Source organism: Benincasa hispida, chromosome 11 (genome assembly GCF_009727055.1).
Source record: "Benincasa hispida cultivar B227 chromosome 11, ASM972705v1, whole genome shotgun sequence".
Classification (NCBI taxonomy): Eukaryota; Viridiplantae; Streptophyta; class Magnoliopsida; order Cucurbitales; family Cucurbitaceae; genus Benincasa; species Benincasa hispida.
Window position 1 is genome coordinate 45,485,125 of NC_052359.1, and position 21,639 is coordinate 45,506,763.

The window sequence follows — 21,639 nt, forward strand, 5'->3', positions numbered from 1 at the left end:
AGGATGCATCTCCACGCCCATTGTGTGACTCTGATCGAACAATAGCAACCACGAGCACTCGATCTACACAATCGTAACACAGCACGAACATTGTATGAACACTTCACGCTCGTTCTCAACGAACTCCTCGGTCACGATTTCTTCCGCAACACGAACGACCTCCACAATACCACGAATGGCCTCCAGAAAACCTCGACGATATCGATTTGAGTCTGACACAACCAACAAGGCGACCTTAGTATTCTTGGTGTGAGAATCCAGAGGGTAGGCTCTGTTCGAACTTGGTAATGAGGTAGACAAAGGAGGAAACACTGATTGTAGTACACGACTGGGCAAGTGAGAGATGGCGACCTATTGTATATGTCGATTGCCCAATGTTTAGATAAAGCTATGCGATCGTCTAGCAAAAGCTATGTGATCGTTTAGCTTATTCGTTTAGCTCGGTCTGTCGCCTACAGACACTACACGATTGTTTACCTTGGGCCAATGATCGTCTAGCAAAACTATGCGATCGTTTAGTAAATACTGCACGATCGTTTAGCTCTAGTCTGCACGATCGTTTAGCTCGCCCAGTCATCGTTTAGTAAATCCGAATTTACTTAACGACTTCGTGAGTTTCTTTTGCGCGGAGAAAAAACTCAAAACTTCTTTCAACTGTTTTGCAAATAATTCTTTTCAAAATAGGAAAACCATTTTCCTTTTAAACTCACAGTTACCATGATCCAATAACCACCCACTACTTTGGTTATTTAAAAGAAAAAGAATTAATTATCCAATAATTAATATTATTATAAACATAAATGATAACCAACTTATCATACTATATTTATAACCTATATTTTTAATATTTCATCTCATGAAACATATAAACCATAGTTCTTTCTCTATTCCATGGTACTTAATGTAAATCTCATTTATATCAATCCTCCACTTGATGCATCTCATACATCAAACCGATTATATCATATATAATCAAAATACCTCTTATCAATTTGAATATTTCAAATCAACACCAAGAACTGATCCTCAATTGAATCCATTGAGCTACCAAAGGGACCTCATAGACCTGTAGCTTGAAGCTCCAATGGTAGGTGAATAACTGACTAAACTCTTTAGTCATGGGATCCACCATCCATTAACTGCCGGACACTTCACTAAAGATTGACAGCTGAACTCTCCTTACCACAGATATATTATGTGTCCATCTTAACAAATCATCAGTGTAACAACCCTTCACAAATCGCTCGTAAGTACAATTGGGCCAATAGCCGTTATGTCCTTGTAGTTACATCTGTCTCTTTAAGTACCACTGATCCTTCTAATGAACATAAGTCATAGTCCTACTATGATCGAGTCTTCTCTTCCAAAGAGGAGCTGTGGCCACTATGTTCAAGCCCCGGAATCAGCCCTTAAGGGAGCAATCTCTCTACTTATCCCTACTTCGGGAAAGGAGTGAATTCCATTTTGTGGATTGAGTTCCCAACTCCTAGATCAGACAAGTCTGCGAAAAGGTAGGCATGTTGAGTTGGAAATCTGGCCACTCTCACCCATACTAATTAAAAAACCGCCCTTAAAGGCAGGAGTTCCCAAAACACTTAGGGTTGAGGTCGTGTCACCTATGGTCGTTTAGGTGAGATGCAAGTCTATAGTATCAATGGCGTTATATACAGAGTCTAGTCATCTCGAGGTCCAGGTCTTATACAAACTTTTTGTATATGACACCCCCGCTCCACGTCTCCACATGAATGGTTAGGATCTACCATCTGTAGTAGTTTACAACACTTGCAAACCTCTACAAAGCAGGCCGTATCCTTAGTGTCACTAGGATCAGGTATTCCACCTTAATCCTTATACTACATACCGATTTAGGTTATCACTTAAGGCATGATCTACTTGTATATCACATATACATGCTTAAGTTCACATAAGATAACCAAGGAGCTTTGTTTATTGGATATGAGGAAATGCCAGAATTAAATAACATTTATTTTATTCATTGAACAATGTGTATCTTTACAAAACAACGAGACTCCGGGAGAATTAGGATACCAATCCCAACATCAAGCACATGTGTTTGGCAACCCCATATACGGAAGTGATGTAAACTAGTTTTACGCCTGTTCCACAACTCTAGAGGTGTTCTCGCAACACTCTTGGAAGGAACACAATTAAGTATATATATTGCAGTCTCCACTGAAAAACCCCAAAACGAGTTTGGTAAGAAAGCGTAACTCATCATCGAACGAACCATGTCCAACAAGGTTTTGTTTTTCCACTTCGCTACACTATTCTACTGAGGTGTACCTGGTGCTGAGAGCTGAGAAATGATTCTATGTTCTATCAAATAGTCCTGGAACCCCAAATCCAAAAACTCCCCATCTCGATCCGATCAAAGTGTCTTAATCCGTCTATCCAATGCATTCAACTTCAGCCTTGAGCTCTCTGAATTTTTCAAAGGATTTAGACTTCCGTTGCAAATAACAACTTTATTAACTAAAACCTCAATAACATATTTGTTGATCACATAATAAGTTTATTGTTTACAAACCACGAGTTTTTGGACATAAAATCCAACAGTCATTACCACCATCAAGTTTTTTTTTTTACAACAACATCCTTATGAGCAATAGGTTCTTCACTGGTGTTCAACATCTTTGTCACCTTCTTCACGATGTCACCATCTACCTTATGAACCATGTCATTAGTATGATCAGAAGGTTGGATATTTAGTGTTAAAGTCACAATCTCATCTTGACTATAAGCAACCAATACTTCCTCTTGTCCTTCACTCCCGTCATCTAATTCGAAATTACACACATCAAGCGACTGGCATTCATCCTCATGGATAGACTGACGTCTTGATCATCACTTATGTTCGTGACACTAAACTCACTATCCAACCTCGCACCAAACTAACATACAAGACCATCACTTATGTTCAGGCATTCTACCTTATGGATTTCCCGAATCAATGATATCACATTTGTTAAATCAAGCTTCATACATCTAACTCATTATCCAACCTCGCAACTTGATCTTTGACCAACGTTAACTCCCGTACGATTTCATTGTAATCTCGTAATGAAGCACATCCACTATGATCAGTCGAGTTTGATGTATTATGACGAAAATCACCGTCAATGCCCATGTCATTTGGTAGTTGTTGGATTCTTTCATCTATATGGAATCCACTCCCTGTATGGTCCTCAAAGACAACAACCATGAATCCACCCGGGTTCTCATTTAAAATGTCATGAACGTTGTCATCAGTTGATGACCCATGAAAAAGTAGATCAATAGCTACATTGTGCACATGTTTTTCTTGTACAAGCGCTTCCTAAAAGGTTTGCTCCGATTCAGACTCATGAAATGAAATCACAACGTCCAACTATGAAGACAAAGAAAAAGAAAACAAATGAGACAAACAAAATTTAGTTCATCTAAGTCTAAATATAGACGCTCATAACCAAATAACTATATAACACACTTCAACGTTACCTCAGTTGACTCGAATACCTCTTTGATTCGTTTCTTCATTGGGACTAACCGAGTGGACGTCCACCTAAACATTCTAAGTACTACCTCAGAGCTCAACCGCTTAGCAACCAGTCTAGCCAACATCGGGACGGTCTCATATAACCACACCTACATCAACATTCATAATCACTTATACATACAATAAAAATAGAAACCAAATAACCGAAATACATAGACAACGCACCAAAAAAGCAGGCGCAAAACTGGTTAGACTATACTTAACTCTATACCGTTTCTTCGTAGCAATGCATCTTATAATGTTCAAATTTCCTAACTAATGCAATTTGTAGACTTTCACGGTTCTATCGAATAGTAGCCCGCCCCAACTTAATTGATTGAAATGGTTGAGATCTTCAACTGCTGCAAATAAATAGGTATCCAACTTCATGTTCACACGATTCTTCCCAACTATCGCGACCTTGAAGTAATACACAAAAGTAACCTTAACAACATCCTCCATCGTTTTCAGAGTCCAACTTTCGTATTCTGCTTCCATATCTGTAGGACACATGGTCTCTGTGTTTTTAAAGTATTTGTCTCATAGAACACTGGTGCTTCGATTCAATGGAATGTATTTAACAACATTCTGGGATGGCCACAGTCTAGTAATTAGTAGGAAGTTTTCCTTACAAAATGTGACAACCTTGCCATTTATAAGAAAACTCATAACATCCGGTCAATCATCAAAAACCTCTCTTCTAAGAATGTAATGCACAAACGGACTATTGAACACCACATCTAGATCTATGAAATGACCAAATATAGTTCGCCTAAACATGTCCAACCGTGTTACAAAAATCTTCTTCTTCAAAACCTAATTCTCTTGCCTAACGTGAGACAGATTTATAATTTGTGCAGGTAAATCATCTACTTCTAGACTATATTTCAAAATTGATGCCATGTATTACCTACATTTCATCAAAAAACATAGATCGTACATGAGCAACTAATAGATTATTGAATGGGATTGATTATCTACATGGGCCCTACTTCTATAAATAGATGGATGTGCATCTCAATTTAAAGGTGATTTTTTCGAGAATGGGAGAAGAACGCAACTTATTTGTTTGGATGCGTGAGATGGTTAACACAACAGGAAGATGCGGGTAGAAGAAGAGCTTCTTACAAATGTTTGCCTCTACAATGATCGAAATCCACGAAAAAGGTTGAATTGGCTTTCTCCAAATTTCTTAAAATCATGCTTTTGCTTAGAATTGGGGTAGAGATTGTAGATTTGATCGGGTTGGATTGGGTCCTATCACGACTAGAAGGTGAAGGGTTACCAATCATTATTTGAATGTATCTTATTATATAGGGCTCAAAATCCCATGTCGCGATATCTTTTTGAATTCGATTTAGGGCCTTACAGGTGTCATCGGACTAAGTGGAGTATCCCTATCGCAATTGGAAGAAGCTTTAAACTTCAACAATGAATAAATTTAAACATCGACTGCATTAGAGAATCAAGCTAAGGCTTCACTAAATGAGTCGGGCTCGCGTAATCATCCCTATCGCGAGTGACAGTTGATGGCAACATCTGCTAAAATATGAAGTTTGCAATTGGAAGTGTCATTGGGCTAGGAACGATCCAACGTCGAGCTAGGTATATCAGCCTGAACGCGAGGTCATCTTCAATGCGGAAAAGGCCATATACGTCAACAGAAGGTTATAAAACATATTTTTGCAGGGGGTGGGTTAAAAATCAAATGCGCAATTGAAAAAAGGTCATCCGTACAAAAATCCCAATAGTAAGACTCCTAGGTCGAATGAGGTGTGGTGGGGCCGTGGGGGCTAACTTTTCTTTCATCAGGGGTGAATGCTACCTCTATTAAGTTGGTCCCGAACATGGCTAATACGGAGAGACTTGGGGAGTTTCGGCCTACTTTGTGTTGTAATATTCTGTATAATTGCATTACGAAGATTCTAGCTAATTGGTTGCAGGTTTTGCTTCCTAATTTTGTTGGTCAAATATCCTATTGTGTCGGGACAATTGGGGGGTGTGGGGGTGGTAGGGAGGTTTTAGGGACTTTTAATTTCGGTTTTGGCCAAAGTTGTTGAGTTTTACTTGATTTTGGCTTGTAATTGATGATTTTGGTGTTGGAGATCAAAATTTGATGCTCGACTAGACCCAAAATACCAGTTTAGAGGTTTTCTGGGCTTTAACTTATGGGTTTTGTGAGATTTTGAACTAAATGCATATGAGTTTCTTAGCTACACTCATTAATAGTGTAGATTGCTCATGTGTATGCTCTAGTTATTTGTTAAGCAATAGGTTAGATTGTGTTTGTATTAATATAGCATTTTTCTTATGTTTATCACATTCGTAAAAATCGTAAAAATCCATTTCAGATCTATTATTGGTGTATCAATAGTATATCCACTCATTCTAAATCCATTTGAAGTGGAATATTAATATATCAATTACATCTGTTCTAAATTAAATTTCAAGTATAATATTGGTGTGGATAAAATATATCAACTTTAATTCAAACTTCATTCTGAATTACAGTTTGTGGATTGCAATCCAAGAAGTTCCAATCCATTCCAGAACAGTGAAGTTAAAGCTATAATAATGGGCTTAAAAATGGCAGTTCATCAAATTAAAAGGGAAAGGCCATAATGACCCCATTGAAAATTTTTTAAGGATATACGAAATGGAGCTTCACAAGGAATCAGTACAAACTAAAATTAGAGCCTTTTTTTTTTTTTTTTTTTTTTTTTTCTATTCTAATAACATCATCAGAAACTGTAAGAAAGTGGTTGTTGCATCCAAAAAGGAGATGCTGAAAATCAAATGAATGAATAAAGAGTAAATGAATGGAGAAACGGTTCACTCTGTGGTTTTCTTTTGTGCGCTCAAAATGCACTTGGAAGTGACGTTTACCTTGCCTTATTCTGGACTTGAATCTTCTCAATTTCTTTGCTTCTGTCGCTAATAAAATCTACGGATTCATCAAGATCTATTACAAACCTGATGCTGCTATTCTAAAGCAATCCTTTGGATTACTATACATCCAATTTTGGAGCCAATGGAACTTCATTGCTTTCCTCTGTAGTCGATACAGCTGGAGTTTTAGGCGAACCCGTTGGCGTAGAGCTGCTTGTGCTTGATGATGGGTTGTATCTTTTAAGAAGTCTGTCTTTGTTTTTACTCCACCAATCTTCTGCTTGCTGCTCATCAAACCTTCTCTTGCTGCAATGGATTCTCATTTTCAACCAAGAAGCAGAAACAAGCAAGGATAATAAATGGCATTAAAGTAATGTGCAAGTTCATGTCCCACATTTTTCCAATATGATGACCAAGACATAATTAGATGACATGTATTGCAGAATGGTTTTCACATATCCAAACCTATATAGATTTAAACGATGTGTTGCTCACAGATGAGATATTGTAGCGTGTTCTAGAGGCACCTGAGAGGGATATATTTCAAATGCAATTGTTTTTAGAGTTACATACCTGAATCTAACGCGTTTGAAAATCTTGGTACCATTTGAAAGCACAACCAAAGTTGCATAAACACCAGGTTCAAACTGCTCAATAACTTGCTTTTCGCCTTCAGTTGGTGTTGTTGAAGATAGTGGAGATCTTGAGCCATTTTCGGAACTCTGAGAAATTGCAGAAGTTTTCTTACTTTCGAGGAGACTATTTACATTCTCCTGCATTAAGTCCTTCCTTCCTGAAGCATCTAAATTGTCTTCTATCCTCTTTGAAGAATCATCAAATGAGGGAGTAGATCCATTATTGAGTGCAGTTAGATTGTTAGCTTTTTCATAACCCGTAGGCAAAGATGAAGTTTTTGATGTCTCAACCATATTTAAGAAAGCTTCAGCTTGGGCATACATGGATTTAAAATTTTCACCATCCGATATCTCAGGTGGCAGTTTGTCTTTCATTTCCTTCAACTGAAAAACAAAGTGGAAGAAATTTACATTAATCATCATGCATCACTAATATTTGAATCATTGGTTAGCAATACATCTCATGTGGTTGTGCCATGAAAAAACTTAAGATAACTGATTCATTCTCTTGCGGGGCAAACAACATATTTTGACTTTTTCCAACTGAAGGATACAAAATTAATAATTTGATATATTAAGAGCTAAGAAGATTGTTAATTTATCTAATACAATGACAACTTTTCACAAACCTTCAAATAAACTTGGTGAGGCTACCAATGAGATCAAAACCACTCGTTCCACTTATTTAAACAAGCTATTGAACAAAATGAAGCAACTCAAATGCAAATATACTTGGATTACCTGCTCTGTTATTGTTGTAACTAATTTCTTTGCTATTTTGCACTTGGAGGATTCTTTTTCAACTAATGAAGCTGCTTCAGTTGCATTCTTTTGCAAAGTTTGAATTTCTGCACCTTGAATATCACATTTCTGCTTCAAACTCTTAACCTGATAAACAAGGGAGGATGTAATTTATATGAATGAAATCAAGTTTCTTCGGGTGTAGGTTTCTTTAAAAAAAAACATAAGAATATTGCAGTGACCAAGCAAAAATATGGATTTACAAGGAAACAAGTTAATACCTCTCTTTGAAGTTTTGATTTGTCTTGAATCAACGTCTCATTTGATTTCTTAAGAGAGTCAATAACACTCTTTGAAAATACCGGAGTAGTTGAACGTGGAGGGCTTGGCCTCCTTGAATATGGTGATGCAGGTCTTGAATTGGCCATTGGTGGTGGTGATGGCGGAGTCGCAATTGCAGGCCTCAAAGCATTTTGAATAGCACTCAACGAACTTGGAAATGCAATGTCTTTCAGTTGTTGAAGAGATGGCACCTGAGAAGCTCTGACCATAGAAGGAGAAGTTGGTCTACTCCCTGGTCTTACTGATTTAATCTCATGATATTTAACAGGTTCTGTGGTGGGGGACAATAGAATGCGAGAGGGTCTCACGTCCCCTCTATCAAATCTTTCCTTGTAATCTGTTGAACGACGATTGGCCGTCAATTTTCTATTCACAGCATAATTGTTGCCAGCCTCAGCAGCTTTAAGTTTTGCATAACAAGAATCACATACACGATGTGGTTTGCCTGGGGTAGGTGCCAGTGCTGCTTTCAAAGCTTTCTTGGAGCTGCATGAATGACAATGCACCAGCCCACAGTTATAACAATTGTGCCTCTTCCTTGTGAAACCAAATGCCTGACGGCAACCCGTGCAAACTGACTGATCTGCTCCACTAACCCACTTATGAATACATATACTTGCAGTAAAATTTGACCCACAAGATATACTTTTAACATGCCTGTCCTTCAAAGCTTCTATGAGTGTAGGGGCCTTCCTGTCCTCTACATCTCCATGTCCTAATCTTCCATTGGAACCCCTGCCCCAAGAGAATACTTCATTTCTTGATGTTAGAACAACTGTGTGATATGCACCACAAGAAATTTCTTCAACAAATTCACCAACTAATCTATCCTGCACTAAGCAAGGAATAACTCCATCTGAACTTGGATTGCCTAGCTGACCATATGCAGTACCACCCATGGTAAACACGTGACCTGATGTGGTAAGAGCCACAGTCATGTTGTGTCCACAAGCCAACTGGTGGAAATTGTAGTCTATGAGCGAAGAAACACAAGTAGGAAGAAGATAAGTTTCCTTGTTTCCATGACCCAAACGATATTTATCACCATCACCCCATGTGAACAACTTCCTAGATGACATATTTGAACCAGTCTGACTCATAACCTCAACAATAGCAGCAGTATGCCAAACTCCACAAGCAACTTTTATGGTCCTAAGTCCACTCAATAGTTGCACCTCTCTTGGATATACCACGCTCTCCCTATCGCCATGGCCTAATACACCATATGTTCCATCACCAAATGTGTATAGTTTTCCATTGGAAGTTGCCAATGCTGAATGCCACGTGCCACATGCAACAGATAAAACTTGAAGCCCTTCCAATGGACCGACAACTCTCTTGGGTATCCAGTGACTAACATCAGTACCATGACCAAGAATTCCAGAATTAAAGATACCATCACCCCAAGTGAATAAATCATTCGAAGAGGTTACCGCACATGTATGATACTCACCACAAGCTACAAAGTCTACATTACTAACTGCTAGAAACTCAACAAGATGGGGTCGACTAAAGTCTCTATCAATCCCATGACCGAGCCGTCCCCCACATTCTTCACCCCAAGTGAAAACCTCACCTTGCCTCGTTACAAGAGCAACATGTCGGACACCACAAGCAATCTGATGAACGTCAAGAACAACATTCGTCTCCAATGGCTTTGGAGTGAGCACATCATTTTTAACTGGTATTGGACTTGAAGTTCCATCTGGTAAAACTAAATCAGACCAAATCTCTCCCCATACGTAAACATCACCTAATGATTCTATATCATCTGGTCCAGATCCTCCACTTGAACAACTAGGAGTGCTTGATACACTGCTGCGAAAACCATCTCCACCACTTGTTCTTAGTTGCATATTTGCACGTTCCGAACCAACATCTGAACTTGCCAGATGCAAAGAAGATTCGCGAGAATTTAAATCAATAGAATCCCTTCCACGAGCTATGCTGTTACTAAATTCTAAAGTTGCACCAAAAGGTCGACTACTTTGAAAGAAGTCGCTAGCATCTTGTACCTTGAAAATAATTATCAATAGTAAATTATAATTTTTTTTGATAGGGTCGCTTAGAAAATTAGGTACATGATAGCTAAAAAGTGTAACTGCCCAACCTAGGTGATCTATGGTTATATAATAAGGAATCAAGATTGCAAAAAAATACATGGCCAATTTGGTGGATTCTAAATCAAATTCAACAACTTGGGTTAAGCATATACTTACTCCATAACTGGAATAATAATAATAATAATAATCATAATAAATAAATAAATAAATAAATAATTAATTAATTAAAGATCAACTCATATACGATCAGAAATGTAAGGGCTGTATATAGTTTTAAAGTAGTTTGATTTTGAGAACGATGAGTTACAAATTACGAATTAAATCTAAAATTATGACACTATTTTCAATTATAATACTAAGGAATAGAATACATTGTAGATTTGTTTCAATAGACACTTCTATTCTATGGCTCATGAGTTTTTATTCATAATTTATGGGCTAGAAATGGAATGGGAAAGAGACCCCTTTTCAACTCTCCAAACATACAGATAAAGTATGGGAAAATATTGAACTCATCCTTGAGCGCATTAGAGGATCATCCATGGTATGGTGCATTGAGATACATCTATACCGCAAGTATCACATAACTTTCTGCATGAAGATTATCTCTGCGAAATCATTGTGCTATTATATGAACCTAAATAATTTCACAGCTCCTTAATGCTGTCTTTCACGTGAATTCAACATTGACGCAAGAATAATGAAAAAAAAAAACAATAAATCTAGCTGCCAAGGTAAAAAGCAGAAAAGAAAAAAAAAAAAAAAAAAACCAAACAAACAAACAAAAACAAAACAACAAGACCATGCTCATTATAGGAGGGAATGCAATGAAAAAACTCACATCTGAAAAATCACTCCTAGAACGTCCATGTTGTGGTCTTGAAGAAATCAAATTCTTAAGGCCAACAAACCAAACTTCAGCTTCACCTTTGTCCTTGCAGATCTATAAACGGAATACAGAAGATAAAAATCATTGAAATTACTCTCCAAACAGTGATACTACAGATAGGAAGATGGAATTTGAATATTTCCTTGAGTTTCACTAACCAAATCGAGTGACCGTTCCCCGTTTCTATACAACAATGAAAATGATAAGTAATCTTTTTCAGGCCTCAAATACCTTCTGAATACGGCCTGTAAAGGAAAAAAAAAGAAAAGAGGAGGAAAAATGTAGAAGAAATATCATTATTACTTTCAAGTTTAAAACGTAAATTGTAGTAATATGGACAAAAGATAATAGAACAAGAGGAGAAGTTGATGAAGCCATTTAAGGTTACAACTTAAATAATGGTACGAGAAAACAATAAAAAACTAAATATAGTAAAAAACCTTATTTAATAATAATAAAACTAAACGCAATTCTAAAATTCTGTAAGCCTAGAACTGAAAAAGGTTCTAACAAAAATGAAATTCCAAATAAAACATAACTTAAATACAATATATATTCCAAGAGAAGAATATAGCCTTGCCTCAAGAAGATCCTACATTATAATACATATTCTATTACTTAGCTTTTTTGGTGCAGTTTTAACTCACAGTTCTTTGTCCTGGGATAATTCGTGAGATACTAGATAGTTTCAAGGTTCTTTCTTCTCCATGCGAATACCAGATCAGCGTGGTTTCGTCCTGAAAATTAGTTGTAGTAAAATTAAAATTTTGAAGTCGTACATAATCTATGACATCATAATCCCTGTGGAAAAGACCATCAAACCGACAAAATGATCAGCAATGTATTAGTTTAGTTATTTTTGTCGATGCTCCATCAACTCTGTCATATGTAGCCACAGATACGTCGAGCCTGCTATGACCCAAAATCTGAAATACATATCTTCAACTATTGATGAAGTTACCAAATGAAAATCTTTGGAGAAATGAAGACAAATTTGTGGAATGTACATGGAAAGTTATTCACAATTTGTACTGAACACACCAACCTTATGGTGTAATTTCTGAAAACTAAAAATTGTTCCAGTAAAAGAAATCCAAAAAGTGAGAAGCTAGTTTGTGTAATGCCTAACCACAAATATGTTCATGATTTTGAAAATTATATTAAATCTAGTTGTTCATCATTTATAATAGAACCGAGTGAATTACAAATTATATCAAGACATTGCATTATACATGTAATTAACACCAGAAAATAACAAACTCGTTACTAAGGAATTAAGCAATAAATATGTTGTGTCTGAACAAAGGAAATTATGACTCACGGTAGAGATTCTGAATGGGCAGAGCTTGGGCTTTCCTTTTCGGCTATACTTAATCAGCTGAGTTCCTTTTTTCAAAGCGATAAGTGCCTTGAGAAGATGACAAAACAAACAAAGGAAATGGCTGTTAGGAGAAACGAAAGAACAAAAACAGAGCATGGCTAGAGATAAAGAAAGGGAGAAATTGATGAGAGAAAAACTGACTTGCTCAAAGTCACGCTCGTGATTCCCATAACTAGCAGGATCTGCCATTCCATCTGAGAAAATCGTGGGGAAACCGCATGAAGAAGAAGCACAACAATGTCGACAAGCGACAATTGCATCAGGGAGTGCGGTGGCGACCTGCGTACCCCAGTCTTCTTCATAGATGCATGTGCTGCTTCCTTCGCTTGTGACCTCTCATCAAAATGCGATTTAAAGCTCTATTTTCCACAACCACAACACGATCACTAATTCAAATGAAAATCAACATTCATAGATCATCAGAAAACCTCAAGAAATGCAATCAAATAAGAATTTAACAAAAACTGGCGGATCAAATCCATCAATGGCGGCAAATGCAAAAGAAGAAATCCGGAAAAGGAAACGAGAAAAATCGGGGGAAAAACGTAATATTATTATTACCTGTAATCATGCGAAATGGAAACCAGAAAATGGAATTGAGAAAAGAAATCGGAGAACAAAGGAAGAAGAATTTGCAATGCAATAGAATGCATGTGGATTAATCGTTTCACTATTTTTTCGCTTTGGAAAGAAAAGAAAAAGTGGTTTCTCAAGTCGTGGCGTTGTCATGGAAGCCATTAAACAACAACATAACTAACAATCGTTGGATTATAACTATTGTATTTTCTGGCCGTTAATTCATCAACTTCAAAATTTTTGTAGTACCCAACAAAGAAAACATTATATTGGTTCCATGTAATTCATGTCATACATATATATGTATACGTATTTTTGCCCTTACAACTTTTCATAATTCTTATTTTCTCCTCCATTACAACTATTCGGATTGAGGTGATTATACATACGTTGATGTATTCTTTTATGTGGGGGCAATCTAGACCATAAATATGAAACATAATCTAAAGGTGGAGACACGTTTAAACAGATAGTCACGTTATTTTTCTGTTACAACTATTTGAGTCTAAGTGATATATCTTTTCTTGTCTGGGTGTGATAGAGTCTATATATGAAAAATCACAATCTAACGAGATATGTTTGAATACTTGTCATTTATCACATTACAACTGCTCATGTTGAAGTTGTATATCTCATGTATGGTTATGATTTAGATCCTAGATATGAAATGCCAATATCTAACAGTAGAGGTATGTATGAACAAACAATCACAACTTTTGCCTTTTAAAACTTGTTAAATTCATATTTTATCTTTTCTCTTCTAATAGTTACAACTATTCGAGTTAAACAATGTGAAAACCAATTTGATATATTAATTAAAAATTTTTAAAACCAACTTTTCTCATATGCTAAGATAAAGTATAAATTTTATGTAATCACACGTGTTACGAATTAGTATGTTAAAAAGCGACAATCTTCGTTAAAAAAAAAAAAAAATTTTGAAAAAATATATTATGTTGTGAAATCGAAGAGCAAAATGAGGCATTACGAAAACACGATAACAAAGAAATCATGATAATTATAATAAATAAATAAAATATAATAAAATAAGTAAATATGATAATAATATAATTGCAAAATAGGAAATATATGGAAAATAGGAAAATATAGAAACTCTCTTTGATTTATCACAAAATGCACATTAATTTTTCACCAATGTGTGTCATCTTAAAATCCACCAAAGGTCACTATTTATAAACAATTTAGCAAGTAGAAAGTGGAATTACATGGACATTAAGGATGTCTAATTAGAAGACACATAGACAACATGTAAAATGACACATAGGGTGATGGGAAAGTGACAAATGGTCGTTTATGACACTAAGCCTAGGCATCTATTTAACATCCATATCCATATTATAGTATTTATAATATTTCCCTTAGATACCCATTATATATGAAATATGTCTCGTTAAAACCTTACTAAGAAAAAACCAATGAAAAAATCTTAGTGAAGGAAAAAAGTACATATTTCTTATAATCTAATACTCCTAAAATAATACAATATATTTGCTCACCCTCATGAAACATCACTTATCTCTGAGTTGTTGCATTTCAATGTTATGCACCAATATTTTAAATGTTACGATTGATAATGATTTTGTAAATAAGTTTGCCAGATTATTTTTCGAAAAATTTGTTGTACTATAATGTCGGCATTTTCTTCAAGATCATGAGTGTAGAAAAACTTTGGTGAAATGTGTTTTGTTCTATTCCTTTTAATATATCCTCCTTTGATTTAAGCGATGCATGTTGTGTTGTCTTTCTATAATATCGTTGAAATATTTTTACTAGAAGACAAACCATATGCTCCACGAATATGTTGAGCTTTTGATCTTCGTCATACACATTCTCGACTTGCCTTATGAATTGCAAGAATTTCAACATAATTTGATGAAGTAGTTGTTTCACTGATCGTCATAATATAGCAATTCCTCCACATGTAAACAGATAACTGTTGGGGTTGATGCCCTAAATCTTGTGGGTTTGTAGTTACTTTATTTGAAATTTAGTTTGCATTAACCTAATCCAATATACTAAGATCCAAGGTTATTTAATGTAAATTAAACATTTATGTGATTGACATATAAGTGGATCTTGTTTAAGCAATAACCTAAATGGTTTGTAGAATATGGATAATGTTGGGTACCTTATCCTGGTGACACTATGGACACGACCCACTTTATAATTGTTATAATATTTGTGAAGTGTTACATATGATCTGATTCTGATCGTTGTGGAGATATGTGAGTGTTGATTAGGGGTATCCTATATTAGGAATTGCACCCTAAATCTCCTAGTTTGTAATGTATAAATGAAATTCATTTATTGAATAAAGGAGTTATTTTATTTGTCATTTAATATTGTATAACTCAATCTAATAAACAAGATCCAAAGTTATTTAATATAACTTAAACATGTATGTGGTTGACATACAAGTTCATGTTTAAGTAATAACCTATATGGTATGTGATATATGGATAAGGTTGGGTGTCTTATCCTGATGACACTACAGATGCGTCTCACTTTGTAATTTTTATAATGGTTAAAGTGTTACCCACGCTTCTATCCTAATCGTTAATGTGAAAATATGTGAGTAGGGATATCCTATATAAAAAGTTCGTATGAGACCAGAATGGGAAATGATTAGTCTTTTTCTATAGCGTCGTTACTTGAAAATACTTGCATTTCACTAGGATGACCATAGGTAACTAGACCTTAATCCTGAGTGAGTTGCGAACTTCCGCCTATGAGCACAATCCTTTGATTTATATGAGTAAGAATGGCTAGATTCACCGATTCAATATGCCTACCATTTTGGGGATTTGTTTGGGTGGGGAGCTGGGAACACTCCTACACAAGATAGAATTCACTAATTTCTGTCTTAAAGATAAGTAAATGAATTGCTCCCTTAAGAGTTGATTTCGAGTATTGAACAATGGGGCATCTCACATTCTCACTAGGCAGAGAGAGGTCTAGATTATAGTTGAACTATAAATAATTATTCATTAGAGGGGTTAATGGTAGTTAAGGAATTAGATGTAACTACAGGGGTAAACCGATAATTTGACCTAGTTATAGTAATGAGTGATTCGTAAATGTCAACTTATTGTTGATTGGTTATATCCTTGGACACGAAAATATATCTACAATGTAAAGAGTGTAGCTATTGGTCTTTAGTGGAGAGACCGATAGATAATGAATGTTGATTAATTAATTAAAGAGTTTAATTAATTAATCTCGTATCATTGGAGCTTCTAATTTATAGGTCCATAAGGTTCCCTTGCTAGCTCACTAATGATAAAACAAGGAATAATTGTTTTTGGTATAATTTGAAATGTTCAAATTATTTAAGAAAAATTTATATTAATATGATAAGTATAATGCATAATGTATATTGATATATTATAATACATAGTTAATTATGAATGTGATTTATATGTATAAGGAAATTAATATAATATACATTGATACATTATAGTTAATTATGAATATGATTTATAATCAATAAGAGAGATAAATATTTGAATGAGATTCAAATTGATGTAATCCATATTGATATATTATAATATATAGTTCATTATAAATATGATTTATAATTAACAGTATATAATATATGTGAGTGATATATTTGAATAAGATTCAAATATTAATCATATGAATGTGATTCATATAAATACTATAGGTTAAAATTAATATGAATAAGATTCATATTAAAACTATAGATTATATGGGAAGAGTTGCATTTGAATATGATTAAAGTGCATATTATATGGTTCTTTGGTTAATGGTTAATTAATCAATCATATTATAAAATTAATATTATATTATGAATATAATATTAATATTATAATAAAATAACTCCCCACTACAGAAGAATTATTCCTCATCACTAAAGGATCTCGTATGAGGAGAACCTTGATCGGAAGCGGATCAACCAAATTCCAAAAATTATCGAATATAAAGTTTACAATAAACATACAACTAGATATGTATTTACAATTAAATTACAACATGCTTTTAAACAAAAATAAGTTTCAAGAAACCTCGCCTTTGAAGAACCTTTCTTCGTATTTCTCCCTCGAACAGTCACAAGCAACTTAAAGACCTTCTTCAAGATTTTCTCGAACCAAAACTCAGACATGACCATAATGTTACCTTGATATTCTCAGGGTGAGAATCTAGAAGTGGTGGACTTTAACTATTTTGGTTATGAGAGAAAAGGCTTAAGATGGAGGAAGAAGAAGATTGAGAGCTTTTACCAAGAACACTCAAAGATACATAACCCTTCTGTAAACTTTTTCTCAATCGTTTAACACCAACGTAAAAGAAGAACAAAAAAAACTATTTTTCTTTTATTCTTCTTTCCATAAAGAATAACCAGCCCACTAAAATGGGTGGAGAGAAAAGATGGGGAGGGGATTGTAACTCTATTCCTTATTATTCAAATAATAATAATATAATATAAATAAATATGATAACTAACTTATTATATTATATTTATATTAAATTATATGTTATATCAAATATAACATATAACCTATAGTTTTAATATTGTATCACATACAATATAAATTATAGTTTCTTTTCTCTATTATATGGCATTTAATATAAATCATATTTAAATTAAATTTAACAACTATGAATCACATTCATAGAAACTATATTCGAATCTCATTCAAATATTTATTTCCTCCCATTAAGCTACAACGTATCAAATACATTATGACAATTATATCATATATACTTGAAACGATTTAATTATATATATAATTAAATCCCTCTATTAATTTGAACATTCAAATTAATCCAAAAACTGATTCTCAACTAAATTCTATTGAACTACCAAGGGGACCTCATGGACCTGTAGCTTGAAGCTCCAACGGTTCGTGAATAATTAATTGAACTATTCTTAGTATGAGAGATTATACCTTTGAAGAACCGTTCTTCAAGATAATCTCTCGATCGTTCACGAATGCGTCGAACAACACGATCACCCTTGAACAATAACAAGCAGCACCGGACACTATCACTAGCATACCTTAGTATTCTCGGTGTGAGAATCCAAGAGTGGTGGACTCTGGTTTATTTTGGTTAGAGGGAAGGTTTGGTGTAGAGGAGGAATACAATCGAGATGCGAACAACACTGTCATATAAACGAAAAAGTCTATTGCATAGACTATCTGCTTGATCGTTTAGTCTCTCAAGTGATCGTATAGTAAGTTTCTTACTCGATTGCTAATCACGTCTGTAGTTTGAGGTTTGAAATTAAATTTCATTTTATCCCAAATTTTCCATAAACTAAATAACTACCCACGAAGGGTGGTTATTGAGAAAAATAATTTAATTATCAAGTAATTAATAAATATAAATCAATATGATAACTAACTTATCGTATTATATTTATAACCTATAGTTTTAATATTTCATCATATACAATATATAAACCTTTTTCTTTATTTTATGGCATTTAATATAAATTATATTTATATTAAATTTAATAACTAAGAATCTTATTAATAGAAAATATATTTGAATCATATTCAAATATTAGTTCCTCCAATCAAACAATAATGTATCAAATACATTATATCAATTATATCATATATAATTGAATTAATTTACTTATATCACATATAATCAAATTTCCTCTTATTAATTTCAAGATTTCAAATTAATCCCAAAAACTGATTCTCAACTTAAATGCATTGAGCTACCAAGGGAACCTTATGGACTTGTAGCTTGAAGCTCCGATGGTACGTGAATAACTGATTAAACTTTTTAATCACATTATCCATCATTCGTTAACTGTCGGGTACTCTACTAAAGACCGACAACTGCACTCTTCGCACTACATATATATTTCTGTGTCGATTGGATATAACCAATCAACAGTACGATGACCCTTCATAAATCGCTCGTAAGTACAACTAGGCCAAATTACCATTTTGCTCCTATAGTTACATCTAACTCTTTAAGTACCATTGATCCATCTAATGAATAATAAATCATAATCTCACTATGACTAAATCCCTCTCGGGCCAAGAAAGGGTGTGGCACCACATTGTTCAAGACCCAAAATTAGCCCTTAAGAGAGTAATTTATCTACTTACCCTTGCTTTAAGGAAGGAGTGAATTCCATATTGTGTAGCTAAGTTCCAACTCCTTCATCAGACGAATCCCCAAAATGGTAGGCTTATTGAGTCGGCGATCTGGTCACTCTCACTCATGCAAATCAAAGGACTGACCTCATAGGCAGGAGTTCACAACTCACTCAGGATTAAGGTCATGTTACCTATGGTCATCCTAGTGAAATGAAAGTCTCAATTATGAACGACATTATATAACGAGACTAAGCATTTCATGGTCCGGTCTTATACAAACTCCTTTGTATAGAATATCCCCACTCGCATTTCTAATACATGAATGGTCAGGATCATATCATTTGTAGTATTTTACAACATTTGTAATACCTACAAAGCGGACCATACTCGTAGTATCACCAGAATAAGGTATCCAACCTTATCCATATACTACAAACCATTTAGGTCATCACTTAAAACTTGATCCACTTGTATGTCTCTACATACATGTTTAAGTTACAAGGATAACCATGGATCTTAGTTTATTTGTTTGTGGTTAATGCAACAAAAATATCATATATTTCATAGACAAAAGTGAATAAAATATCATATATTATAAATTACAGAATATTTGTTCATACTGTTGGGTTTTATGTCCTAAAACTCGTGGTATGTAAACAATAGAACTTATTCTGAAAAATTCAATAAGGTGTTATTGAATAGGTATTTTGCTTGTTAGAAATCCAATAAACCTAAAAAACCCTTGACTATTAGATGAGTACTTGAACTTTATGTGGAGACATAAAAGTGGATCAGGTTCAAGTAAATAGTCAAAATGATCTATAGTATATGAATAAGATTGGATGCCTTATTCTGGTAATATTATTGGATACGGTCTGCTCTGTAGTTGTTACAAATAGTTGTAAAGTGCTATTAAAAAAGTGATTATAATTCGTTCATGTTGGGACATGAGGAATGGGGGTGTCCTTGTGCAAAAGGGTTTGTACAAGATCGGTCCATGAAATTAGTCATTCTTACTTTATAACGTTGTTTACTGTTTAAGACTGACTATTTCAAAGCGATAGGTAACTTGACCTTAATCCTGAGCTAACTATGAACTCCTGTTTATTCGGGATTATCCTTAGATTTGCACAGGTGAGAGTTGGCTCAACAGCGCCAGCTCAATAACCTCCCATTTCAGGGGTAAGACTGGATAGATAGTTAGGGACATAGGGTGCAAGACGGAATTCACTCCTACCCATTGTTAGGGATAGTAGAAAGGTTGTTCCCTTAAGTGTTGATTCTAGGTCTTGAACAAGGGGCCCCACCCTCTTACTGGCCCGAGAAGGACTCGATTTGTTAATTGGATCACAAAAAAATTGTTCATTAGATGATCAGTGGGACTTAAGGAACAAGAGGTAATTTCGGGGGTAAAATAGAGATTCGACCCAGCCGTTATTACGAACAACCTGTGAAGGGTTAACTTACTAATCATGGTTATATCGAGTGGACATAATATATCTACAGTGAAGGGAGTTTAACTATGGGCTTTAGTGGAGTGACCCATTAGTTAACGAATGGGGGTTAGTTCGGTCTAATGAGTTTAGTCGATTAATCTCGAATCGTTGGAGCCTATGATCTGTAGGTCCACGAGGTCCCCCTATTAGCTCAGAAATGGATTAACTCTAGAGTAGTATGATAAGTTAATTTTAAACGTTCAAATTAAAATTAAACGAAATTGGAGAATTAATATTTAAATATGATTTAAATATATGAAGATAGATTTGTGTAAAATTAATTTAATATTGGATATTAAATTAATTAGAATTATTTAAATTATTTAAATAATTATTTATTAATTTTATTAGAAAATTAATTTATGAAATTAATTTGTAAAATTAATAAATTTTGATTTTTGAATCAAATATGATTTAAAAATCAAATTTAGATTTTGGAATTAGAAAAATACACAAATGGAAAAATGATTTTTTCATCATCATCTTCAAGTAGCTCTCCTTGCATGAGCTATATCTCATGCAACCATTCTCATTTGCATGATGGTCTGCAATATATTGAAGAGATTAGAGTGAATTTGAGGCAATGCAACCAATAAATTTTGTGCTGAAAAAATCGGTTGAAGGAGTTCTTCAAGTGGGTTGTTGTTGAGTTATTCTCCAAGTTCCTTTGATTCCAGCTTATTTTGAGTCTCACAACTCAATCTAGAGCACCAAGAGAATAGTGAGAAAGATCTTGTGGTGGTCTACAACAAGATTGGAGAGATTTGCAGCTGAAAATCGAGATTTCAAGAGGACTACAAAGGTATGACTTAAAATCCATTAATTTCTGCTATAGCATACTTTCGTTTCTACCAAAATTAATGAATTAGAGTACTTAATGATCCTTTTCACTTCCACTGCGTGATGATACAATCCAACACATATAAATGTTTACAAACTACAAAACCCTATGAGATTTAGGGCATCAACCCAAACAATCTCCCACTTC

General features: G+C 34.5%; 1 protein-coding gene across 1 annotated transcript; it reads right to left on the reverse strand.

Moving 5' to 3' along the window:
• Positions 1-6,233: 6,233 nt before the first annotated feature.
• LOC120090252 (PH, RCC1 and FYVE domains-containing protein 1-like) lies at positions 6,234-13,183 on the reverse strand. Its single transcript, XM_039047811.1, has 10 exons — positions 13,037-13,183; positions 12,617-12,861; positions 12,416-12,502; positions 11,742-11,831; positions 11,253-11,339; positions 11,047-11,148; positions 8,082-10,157; positions 7,801-7,947; positions 6,998-7,443; positions 6,234-6,730 (listed from the first exon to the last, which is right to left on the reverse strand). Exons 2-10 carry the CDS (start codon positions 12,662-12,664, stop codon positions 6,544-6,546), a joined length of 3,270 nt encoding a protein of 1,089 aa, XP_038903739.1. The 5' UTR covers positions 12,665-12,861; positions 13,037-13,183; the 3' UTR covers positions 6,234-6,543.
• Positions 13,184-21,639: the final 8,456 nt, after the last annotated feature.